Raw genomic sequence first — 12,177 nt, forward strand, 5'->3', positions numbered from 1 at the left:
ATGCTTTCAAAGTTTACCAACCACCCTTCCCAAAATGTTATTTTAACCAATCCAAAACTGAAGGCCAATGTGATTTTCACATCAGATCTGAATCACCTCTGTTCTTATGTTTGGGGAAGTTAAAAATTGGATGTTCTTCCAGATGAAAATGTTGCTGCTCAGTCATATTTTCCTTATAATTGTCTTGAGCTAGAATATCAAATCCACTAACAAATGTTGGGCATATAAAATATCCTGATTTAAATTACGTAGCTCAGATCCGCCATTTGTTTTGAATTAAATGCCTCAGAATTAAACAGCTCGAAAATAAAAGATCTTCAGTTAATATGAGACCTCAGTGCTGAGCAAAGTAACTTTCACGTATATTGCTTTAATTGAATTAGTACAGGCCTTGTTTTTAAAAAAAAATAGCGTGGTCTTCATTAATTGATAATGTGCACAGTTTTCTCTGTAATTAATAGAAAGGCTATTTATGGAATTACAAAACATCTTTACCACAAAGAGAAATAAAAAGATTTCTAGGATGACCCCAATATTTTTATAACCTCTGTTTGGGGTTCTATATTCCCCTTGTTTAACATCTGTTAATATCTCTTATTCTGTTCTACTTGTTTTCAAGAAAATACTTCCAAGATAGTTCAGGATCAACTTACAATACTTCTGCAAGTGGATGATATTAGATTAAAAAGAATACCAAATATATCCTTACGATATGCTCTGTTGTTTCTGTCTCAATAAATATCATCATTTTTTCTTAAGCTGCTGCCCTTCCTGCACCTTTTCAACATATGGAAGTGTGAGAAAATGACCCAAAATGCCCTGAAGAATTAGCAAAGAAATAAGAAAATGGAATTATTATGTGGGGTTTTGTGATTGTTGTTTCTCCATTTCCTTTTTAGAAAAATATTAAAGATGAGAGTACGTATGTGTAAATATTTGAGTTTCTAAATAATAACAAAAGACTCATGAGCTAGCAGTATTGGAAAATATAAGAAAAAGTAATTATCACTATATCACATATAGGTTCTATAATTTTCCTAATTAGAGAATTTAAAGCTTCTGAAACTACCTATTCCTGAAAAGTTTGTGTAGGTAAAATTACCACTGATACCAACATTTCTTTCATGATTCAGTATTTGCATATTCATTTTCTTTTAATAGACATACCCCTATGCTTCTCATTCCGCTTAGATTCTTTTAATGTCGAGGAATTTTTTTTTAAATTTTGTGATCACTTTTACTTATAAAAATTGATATTAATATTAAAACCACTTTAATATGGGCAAAGACAGGACGAAGACATAGTTACGTACATCCAAATTAACAGCAAAGCCAAGCTATATAAATTGCTTTGTACCTTCTAAAATTATTCCTTTTATTGATTAATTAAAGTCCCTTGAATCCCTTAACTTCTTGAGGCATCCAATACCTCGTGTATTTATTCTTTAATAAAGCATGTGTAACATTTATATTATAAACATTTAAAATAACAAGAGTGATTTATCAGTTCTATAGAGCAATTGCTTACCGTGTGGTCCTGTGTACTAATGATGTCTGCAAGAGTTAAGTTATGTTGGGAATGATTTCTTCTATGACGATTTACCTAAAAAAGAAAAAAAAAAAATTCAAGGATTTAAATGCAGAAAGGATTCATATACATGCAAGTTGAGATGGACCAACAAATTTAATTACTGGGTATGCACAGCATGTATTAGATGGAGTTTTGGAAACCTGCTTTCTTGCATTTCTGCATTTCTGTGAAAATTGGTGTTTCTCTGAGCTCTGTGAGATGTACAGCTACCAAACTCTAAACATTGCTGGTAAAAACGTGTTTCTTTGTGATGTCACGTTGGCAAATTTACCTAACAATTAACCAACTGTTCATAATAATTTTAAATTATGACTTTTCCATCAGGAATCTCAAAAATTGTTTGACTGGTTAGGTGCTCCTAAACCCATTTTACAGAAATGTGAAAGATGCTAATTATAACCTCAAGGCCACAAAACAAGTCAATGAAGAACCTAGAAAATAATTGGGAACAAGCGCATCATATATCTGGTATGCTTACACTGCTTTAAAGGTTATTTCTAACATCTCCGTGACTGGAAGGCTACGGCAATACTGGACTCCGATTCTAAAATTGTTCCCAAGTACTGATCCCTTGATTTCCTCCAGTTCCCCCTTTTCTAGGCGGAAGCCAGTATAACCATGAGTGACTTAGCTCTGCACAACTCTTGCATTATACCAGAAATTATTAAGACTAAATAAAAGTTTCATCACAAAGCAAGCACTTGGCAGAGCTCAATATCATTTTACTTCCTTATAAATTTGCAAAAAAAAGAACAGGTCATTCCAAAACATGTGTGTGTGTGTATATGTATATAAAAAAAAAAAACAAACCAACCTTTTACTGTTTAAATTCAATGTCAATCAATAATAATATAATTTGGAGTTGTGATCCTGTAAAATTCAGTGATTATCTCCTCTTTTAACTGAAGCCAAAAAGCAAACAACAAAATATAGTCTCAACCAGTTTCCACTGTATTCATCATAATGCATTCTCTTTTTCCCTATTAAAGCAGAGTTAACCAGAAGTCATAATGTATTCTGTTTATATTCAAGTGTCTGAATATAGAAAATGTTCTTAATTAATCCAGAGGGCCATACTCAAAAAACAGTTAAACATATTATGATCCCATATTTTTTCTCCACACATTGCTTTCATGTTTATTTGTAAGCACTAACATTTTTAAGCCTTGAAATCTATATCCTAGATATTGCTCTACTCTCCTAGTCAGAGCTAATGAGCTTAATGAATTACCAGTTCTAAATTTAATACAAACATTTCAAAGAAAGAGATAAAACATTCTTCACAATTCAAAAGTTTCTCTGACCTATTTATGAAGAATATCACTTAACAATTTCATTAAGGGTGAGTAACAGCTGGTGACATGGCTGTGTCCTAAAGTGTTTTTCTCTCTTAATATTCTGCATCTTAAGCAATCGAGCTTTCATAAGAAATACTTTAGTTAGTGGCAGTCCCTCCTTTGGGGAGAAAAAAAATGTCAGACCACATTTTCTGTATTTTGCAATCTTGTTTTCAGGAGTGTCATGTTCCTGTTTTATTAGCATGTAGGGTAAACAAGAATGATTTGCTGATGCTATTGAGAGAACTTCTAAGATTACAGTCTTTCTGTTTAGATTTTGGATGGAACTTAATATTAATGCAGGCAGAGGCATGTATATAAATTCAAAATAAATTAATGCAATTTATCTTTTCCTTCATCTTTACTCTTCAACAGCTCTGAAGGTTCTATAGTGCTCAAGACATATAGCTAAACTATTCAGGTCTAGATCACAGAATGTCTTTCTTACCCAGATCCCCCATTCTAATTATTCCTTAACATACAACAGAGCATATTGCCGAGTGAAGCTTTCTAAAATATATTCTTCCTTCATCCAAATTAAATAACAAGACACACCACCACTCCCCAGTATCTATTTTAACATTCAGCTCCTCTCTCCAGGAATCACACGTGTCTGTTGGGGGCCCTGTATGCAACTTTGTGAAGTGTACAGCACTGATCAGAGCTTTCGGTCTGGTCTTTGGTTCAGCGATCAGAGCATTAGCGACAGAAACGCTCACATTGGATACATGCTAAAAAGAATATATCAGAAGCACTAAATCCATCCACAACCAAATCAAGAAAGGAGATAGTAAAAAGTACTGGTTTAGTAGTAGAAGCATGATATTAGTTGTAGTGTAATAAAAAGACAATAGTAAAATTTCCAGGAAATATGAGGAGAGAAAAAGAATATTAAATTCCAGTTATAGATGATATTATGTGCTTCAAAACCCCTTCGCTGTACGCAAAGCAGAAATACTAAGGAAAACTGCATGTGTAGAAGGAGAAAGAATACACCTACCTGATTATTTAAGGTGATACTTTTGCTAAAAAGTTGTTTCTCTTATAGGGCAAAAATAAAAGAAATTACACTGTTTTGTACCCCAGCAATGAGTGATCTCATGCAAGAAAGTCCGGAAGCTCCAGAGTCTGAATCTAGTTACAGAAATATAACCAAAATCCAGTTATGTAAGCCAAGAACAAACTCTTCTGGAAAAACACCCCAAATATTTGGCTTACAAATGGAATTAATGGAAACTTCAACCAAAAAAAAAAAAAAACAAACAAAAACCCAAACAACTTACTCGTGTCTACCAGCCTCTTGATTTAGGAATGGAACATTTTCAAAACCGAATCAAAACAGCTTGAAAAAACTCAGCAACAACAGAGGCAATATAAGGCTGGTGAGACTGATTTTCATAAGACTGATTTTATAAAATTCCAGCAGTCCTTATACAAATTTGCTCTTAAATATATTTTATAAATACTGCTGAATGCGTTAGTTGTATCACTTCCTTTGCAATACATTCTGTTCAGCGCTAAAATGTTCTTAGCAGGAGAACTGGGTGACAGTAGTCAATATACCCATCTTTCAATATACTCACAATTTTCAGTGGTGTACCAGAATATTCAAAGGGAAGTGCAGGCTCAATTATTTTCATTCTTTCATTCAGTGTTTAATAGACAGAACATAAAGGAGATGTTTTGAAATTATTTTCTCTATTGTGCCATTCGATCACGCTAATAAACTGAAGAAAAACCTAAATCATATCTGTCACAAGTCCTCTACCTCACCTCCCAGGGTATGATGAAAGGCAGAGATTTACAGGAGAAGTTCGTGAGATCCCTTTTTGGGAAAGGCAGCTTATCAGCAGTTTTCTGATTTGATGAACATTCTTCAGTCAGCAACAATGTCACCTGCAGCATTAAAAATCCACTCTGCGAGCGCTTGCAAGTCTGTGGGCAAGTCTGGTTTTGTTAAATTCAGCCTCAGCAGCCCCCCCCTTCCCTTAGCTAAAGGGTATCCATCTCCTACCAGAGTTATTCCAGCATCTAAGCACTAATCCATCATCATCCTTTCTACAAAGGCAAAGCCTCCGTTACATACGCCTGGTATCCCAGCGTGAAGGGACAACCATCTGACAACTGCTGTTTTAACATTGATGAAGTAAAATACAATAACCTGATGTTTAATCTCATTTCTTTCTGTGTTCCCATTTGTTCTTTAAATTCTCCTTCTTTTTTGTGGGAATTCATCACGACTAACTCATCGCTAGTCTCTGCTAGTCTCTTCAAATAGCGTGGCGTTGATTTAAAAAAGAGACTTGGAGGACTGATTTGGATTTTATTTCCCATTACAAGCATATTTCTGACCTAATTCATCTAGTCAATGAGAAGCAGCATACTTCTTTTTGATTTCAACCAAACCTAACAAAACGAACTGGCATTCCTCAAAAGGCCCAGACAGGCCGCTCTAATGCAAAGTACAGAAAATAAATTCTTTCCTGAAACATCATTCTTAATTCACTTGTATCCCTAAATAATTAAGATAATTCTAAGACACTTCCAAGTGGTTTCCAAGATAATCAAGTTATTCACCACAAGTTATTTCCCCTCAAAAGTCACCTACAAGTAGCCTGGGAAAACCACAGTTTCTTCAAACAAGCAGCAATTGGCGCAGCAGAGCTCTGCTTTGGATGGAAAACCCTGGGATGATACCTACCTGCTGTTTTCTGTATTAATCACTGCACTGCTCCACCAAGGAGAAGGTTCTCGTGGAGGTTTTGTTAGATTTCTATCAAAAATATTGTCACGCTGTTCATGCTTTGACCTTTCTTTTCAGGAGTTTAGCTATTGTTTTGTTTCACCCTACCCACGCTGCAATCATGTACGTGGAGATTCCTTTATAAACACCCAAAATAGAGAGAAAGCCCCCACTGTTGAACCCCTACTACTGCGTGTTGCTCTGCTCTGGACCTGATCCAGCAAAGCACTCTGCAATGGGCTTAAGTGTTTTGCTGGGTCAGGGCCAGAACACTCCATTCTTTATAGGATCGAACTTACTGGTGGCAGCTTGAAAGTTTGCAATAAAAGTACAAACTAGTCACATAAACTTTCGTGAAAACCATTCCCTCAAGAGAGAAGGAGGGGTGACACCTGATTTAGTGACGTTTGTGGTCATTTCATTCCCAGTCACTCCCATGCTGCGGTGACAGCTCATAATTGCTTAGATAGAGAAACTTAACAAAAATGTATTGTAGCATTTCTTAATGGCTCCATCCCTTGAAAGACACCTAGATGATGGCAAGAGAAAGGAAAATCCTGTAACATTTCACTCACTGCCGTGCTCAAAGTGATTTGTTTTGTTTTAAAGACCCAGTCTTAGGCAGCATGGCAAGTCCATCATTATCTACAGAAATTATTTGGAAAACGCTCTGCTATGATATGGTTTTTCTTCCGCTGTGAGAGGCATTGAGAAAATCCCACAGGGCTCTCAACTTGGAGATGCTTCTTTGTCATCTGAGCAGAGATGAGTTTTTGGTCCATGCTCAAGAAATGGAGGCTGTTGAGAAACAGAGGCTGTCAAGAAACAGTGGGAGCAACCCCCTTCCCCTTCAGCTTGCTGCTGTGGGTGCTCTTGATGCATTAGAGCTGTGCAATAGCTCAGCAGAAGACCCCATTCAGCCCCAGGGATGCCACCCTCTGTCCCAGAAGGCTCCTTTCCCACAGCTGTGGCCACTGGTGCTCCCAGCTTGCTCTGGAGGCCTCCTAACACCATCCTCTAGAGGGTTATGTTAGACTCACATGGTTGTTTTTTTTCCCTCCTTTCTTGTCCCAAATAGATTTCTTCAGAAGAAAAGGTGATAGAGAATGCAATGCAGCATAACGTCACATTAAGTCTCTGGTGTTTGTTTTTTTTTTCCTAAGGCTTGCAGGAAGGGGGAGAGAGAGAAAGGCAAGAAGTGCAGTTTCAGTCCTGCCCCCACTAGTCCACGTTTGCTCCTCACCCTCCCTCCCCATCCCCAGACCCCCGAAAACTCATTACTACGCAGGTGACCAACCGCTTTGCTGGGGAATAGGAACTTGCATGGATGGAGCTTTTGTGCGCTGGCTACAGACCAGATAATCTCTCCATGCATCATTTAATAAGAAAACCACTTCACAGTCCTTACAGGATTGAGTTTGTTACATATGACACACTCTCAGCAGAATCTGCGGACTGAAGTCAGTGGGGGGAAGAAAAAAAAAGCAAGTGGGATTGTGTTGCATTCCCCTGCATGTCTCCCTTTGAGGACACTGCCCTCTATATTCAGTTCAGATCTCCAGAGCCTGTGAAAATAATGATAATGGTTTTGCTTCCCTTGACCTCTTGCTCCCTTATAAATCAGAATCCTATAGACCTTTCCCACAGCGCGAGGGTCCTCCTTCGTATTCCAGCCTGTGAAGGTAGGTATTTTATATCAAGGCGGTTTAATCACGTGGGCGTGCTCCCTGGCTTCGGGACTCTCTGCAGACAAGCACCGCGGCGCTTTTGCTGAGGGAGTATCTCAATTTATTCAGCCCCTTCATTCATGAAATAAGAGCACAATAATTATTCAGCTCCCAGTTAAAATTTCAGCCAGCGTTAGAATGAGCTGGTTCTCTCTGCTCAGAGAATATATGATCATGAGTACGATTACTAAGCGGGGTCTGGTTGAAACCTTCTTTCCCAAAACTGTTGGAGGGGTGATCTAGATTTGGGGTATCTGGTTTGAGCTAATGTTTTAACTCCACGGATAAGCCTGCATCAGGCAGTAGGTACTTTTATCCATTAATGGCTTGCTATTTCCCAAGAGCAGATTTTCCCCAGGGTGGGAGCCCTTTTGTTCCTCTCTAGCTACTCAAATGAACTTTGAAATTTGTCCAATTGATCCTTGCTTTGAGGGAGTCCCAGCTGATGCAGTTGGCTTCATTTTTAGCCTTTTCAGGAGTAGGAGATCTGCCAAAACCATGTGTAGAAGAGGAGACAGCTACAAAAGGTTCTTACCACCCATATGAGTTCAAGAAATCCTAAGGCTGCTCTAAATTTGTCTGTGGGTTGCTCGGATTCGCGTACCTGGGGATCAAACTATCACAAAGGCACCAACAGCTGTGTTGCCGCTAATCCTCAGTATTTCCAACTGGAAATCAAACTGGAACCTGGTCTCAAAGCTTCAATATGCTCTAATTGTATTAAATGCAATACTCATTGATTCAAGAAAAGAACATTTAAAGGGACACTTTTTATATAAATGTACTAATCTTTTCTCTTACAGCCTGTAACGGGTAATGCAATACAGCAACGCACACACTGTGATGGTATTCATCTACCATACATAAACATGTATGTTATAAAATAAAATATATCGATAAGTTTTGCAGTCAGATTTTTCTGTTCATCATGCAGTTATTACGTTCGGTTCACCGTGATATTAGAATATATTAATCTTAACTACTGCAGGTGCTTTGGTACAATTACAGATGAGCAGTGCACCAATGATAGAGGAAATATGGAGTAAAAACAGCAGGAAGAAAAATGCAATAGACATCAGTATTTCACTGTTCTTTGCCTCTGACATCTATGTCTGCAAAAATGTGTTCTTTGATGTTATGTCTATAAAAGGTAAAAATCAAAGTTAATACAGACAGAGAGTAATGATAAATTATCTTTTCATGTCCCCCTTGGATCTTAGAAAAATAAAGACAATAAATGTGAGAACTCAGCTATGACAGCAAATTGTGTCAGCAACTCTGACCTGAAATTGCATGCCAGAATAGTATTCTTAGGGTAAGGGGCAAGCAAAAAAAAGAATCATTAAAGCTTTGTACGTAAATGTGCAGAAAAAAAATCCAAAAGAATTACCTTTCCAAAATCACATCCAGCACATACACTACAATCAAAATGCACTCAAATGCTCAGTCTCTCCTGAAAGGACTGTCTTAACAGAAAGAACATAATTAACATTGATGTCACACTCCTGCAAGTCATCAGTTACTCTATACCATATAAATACCCTTGTATAAAATATTATTAATATTCCTAGACAAATGCTCAGTCCTTTCTAGTGGACTTTATGCTAGTGCATCTCTTTATCCTGCCTACCTAATCCTTTCTTTCGGATTTAAACAAGCCAAAAACTCACCTTATGCTACTGCAGAAGCAATTTTTATTTTTGAAGGTTAATCCAACTCAGCAGGATTTAGGGATGGCACTTTTGCTTGGTCGTAGGCATGTTGGCTCAGGCCAGACAGCTGTTTGGACATTCTCCACTGGGAATCTTGCCCTCAACACCCACAGTTGATGCACATACATGGTCTACTGGCTGCCTACTTCCATGCCCATCTGTTCAGATGGCATGGTGCCCACTCACAAGTTCGCTGGATCCTTGCCCTTAGTGTGTAGATGCCAGGCAATGATGGGCTTAGATGGGCAGCCTGCAAAATACTGAAAGTGATCATTTTTTTCCTGTAGGAAGTCCTTCCTCTGCGATAGCACTGAAGCATGGACACCACATGCTACCCTACACTTAATAACACCTGTGGACATGTATGTGCCAGCAATACAAAGGGAGGGGGTGGAATATACTGGGGGGGAAAAAAAAATACAAAATGGAACCATACAAAAAAATTTGCAAGGATTCTTCTGTAAGAATATGCTCTATATTATAGATGGCAATGGAGGGATACCCGAGTTAACCTGAAACAAACTGTCTCAAGCATCAGAACAGCGTAGCCGTGGCCACATGAACTGGAGCACAGCCTGGTTCATACCGCTTCCCAGGCTAGCCTGCCTCTGAGACCCAACCTAGCTTACAACTACCTTGGGCACCACACATCGCTCACCGGCCATAACGTGTAAAAATCGAAGGCAGATCATACTGAAACCAGCACAGACCAAACCCAGACCAGTCTGAAATTGTTTACCTTCACTGCACATTGCATATATACCATACCGCAGAAAATATTCCATGGTAAACTACGGCACGAGTAAGGTAGATAGTAAAAAAGTCATCTTAACAAAGATCAATTTTAATTTGTGTCATTGCCCTTTGAAACAATAGCTCAGAAAACCCTACTTGGTAACAAGAGACTTTTTTTATAAAAATTAGTAGGGAATATAACCTTCTCTATTATTTTTTTTCGAGTCCAAAAGTCAACCTTATTGCAGATATTTAAGGACAAAGCAGCAATGTTAGAATTCACATATAATTTTCTTCCCAAATATAGTCTGATTAACAGCAAATCAACATATAATAATAATAATTTTATTACTTTAATGAGCTACTTTAAAAATTAGTATTTTTAAAAACTATTCCAAAAGAATACATTTTATTTTAATTGAAATTATTTGAACAACTTTACTTGTACATATAAATCCCACGGTATTTTTGCAGACCATTCCTAGTTCTTTAGCTGTCCTTCACACACTGTATGGGAGTCATTAGATAGGTACATACTATAGTTTCTGTTCTTTGATTAGATGACTGAAACTTTTAAAAGGGGGGAGAGGAAAACCAAAGAGATCTCCGCAGCACAGAGTATTTCCAACAGAGTCTTCCAGGACTCCTCCTTTCTGCCAACACTTTGGCGAACAAACTATCACACTTACAAACATTCATGGAAAATTAATAAAATGAGTTGCGAATACCCATGAAACATTCGCAAAATTATTCTAACAAGTGTTTTTTCTCTTTTTTTCTCCCCTTTCCCCTTGCAGAGCACGCCCCAATACTGCTCTAACGATTACGGACACTTGCTAGCAGGCTGAAAAGAGATATAAATGCTGCGGCATGGCTGGATCTGCAACTTGGCTTGGGGCTCTCATCTAGTCAGCAGTGGAAGCCTGTGCTTGAAGGCACATTTAAGCTGCGTCTAAGTTAGTGTTTACTCTGGGGTGACTGGATTTGAGAGCGCTGTCCCTACCCTAGAGAATTGTTTGCTGCACAGAGACATCAGTCTTGTCTTTGAGCATGCTCCGCCGAATCAGTCATGTGTGACTACTTGATCTGTTTTGGTCTGGACATATTGTCAAATCGTTGTGTCCAAGTTTCACAGGAGCTATGCCGAAAAAGTCCTGGCTCCGGAATGAAATTAGATTTATAAGGAACACAAGCCAAAAAAGTCACTGTGAACTCCCAGTCACAAAAATCAAAGAACCTGAATAAAAACTATTTTGCTCTGACTTCCAAGCTTAGTTCAGCTTCTTTAATCTGAAGGAAAAAAACCCACTAAGATTGCGGCTTTTCTAACTTTTAGGTTGCTGATTCCAAGCAACGCAGAGGTAAAACATTGGCTTTTCCAGTGGAAAATCCTTTGTTTTTGTCAGTGCAGGAATTTTCACAAAGTACATTTTTAATGTGATTAGAAGGAACATCTTCTAATGCAGGTCACGGCTGAAAACGCCATAGCTAAATCTTATTAAAAACTATTCTGAGATCAAAATTAGAGACTGTAATACAGAACCACTTGGATACCTGTCAGATTGATAATATCTAGATGGCCATCTAACTTGCCACCTGCTCCCCCTTCCCTTTGTACTAATAACATAAGTACACTTGTGAATGCTTTTTTTTCCAGCCCTGTTGGCTCATATTAGTCTCTGATATCATCATGACCTGTAATCTCAAAAAAAAAAAAAAATCAGGATTGCTTATTAGCACTGTTCAGAGGACCAAAGTGCATATGCAGTAGAAGAAAGAAGATGTGAAGTTTTCAAACAGATTTTCCCATGTGTCATTATAAACACTAACATGAAAGAAATAGAGTAATCAAGATAATAACTGATCTACTTCAAGTAGCTTTATAAGCAAAATGGGTGATTTTGCAAAGGTCAATTAGCTGGACAACTCTTTCCTATTCTATTTGACGTCACGACACTCAGCTAGGAAAAGTATCAAAACATTTAGAAGTTTAACTTTTCTTCACTCTTCCTTTGAGATTTCTCAGTTTTATATTTAATCACAACGGCGCAGCAAACCAGGTAGGACAGCAGTGATTGCTAATACTGTTACCCAGCTCTGGGATTCTCCACTCCCAATTTGGCTTCATCACACTAAAAATTAATATCGTAGCACTTTTACCAAAAACGGCTGACACAGTGAAAGTACTCTAATGCAAAGGTTAGGGTTTGTTTGTCCTTTTTTTTTTTAAAAATACTAAAATTAGTTCTTCAAATTTGTATTGGGTGTCAGGGTTCTTGATTTGATTCTTTGTCACACAGGTAAAAAAAAAGAAAAGAAAAAAAGAAAAAAA

General features: G+C 37.7%; 1 protein-coding gene across 2 annotated transcripts in view; it reads right to left on the reverse strand.

Moving 5' to 3' along the window:
• ARHGAP15 (Rho GTPase activating protein 15) overlaps positions 1-12,177 on the reverse strand; it is a 335,169-nt gene that overhangs the window by 285,994 nt on the left and 36,998 nt on the right. The window contains exon 3 of one of the 2 annotated variants that reach the window (XM_009891701.1): positions 1,529-1,603. In XM_009891701.1, coding sequence (XP_009890003.1) covers positions 1,529-1,603 — 75 coding nt within the window. The remainder of the gene's footprint in view (positions 1-1,528; positions 1,604-12,177) is intronic. The other variant, XM_009891702.1, reaches the window with a different exon arrangement.

Source organism: Charadrius vociferus, unplaced genomic scaffold (assembly GCF_000708025.1).
Source record: "Charadrius vociferus isolate BGI_N301 unplaced genomic scaffold, ASM70802v2 scaffold109, whole genome shotgun sequence".
Taxonomy (NCBI): domain Eukaryota; kingdom Metazoa; phylum Chordata; class Aves; order Charadriiformes; family Charadriidae; genus Charadrius; species Charadrius vociferus.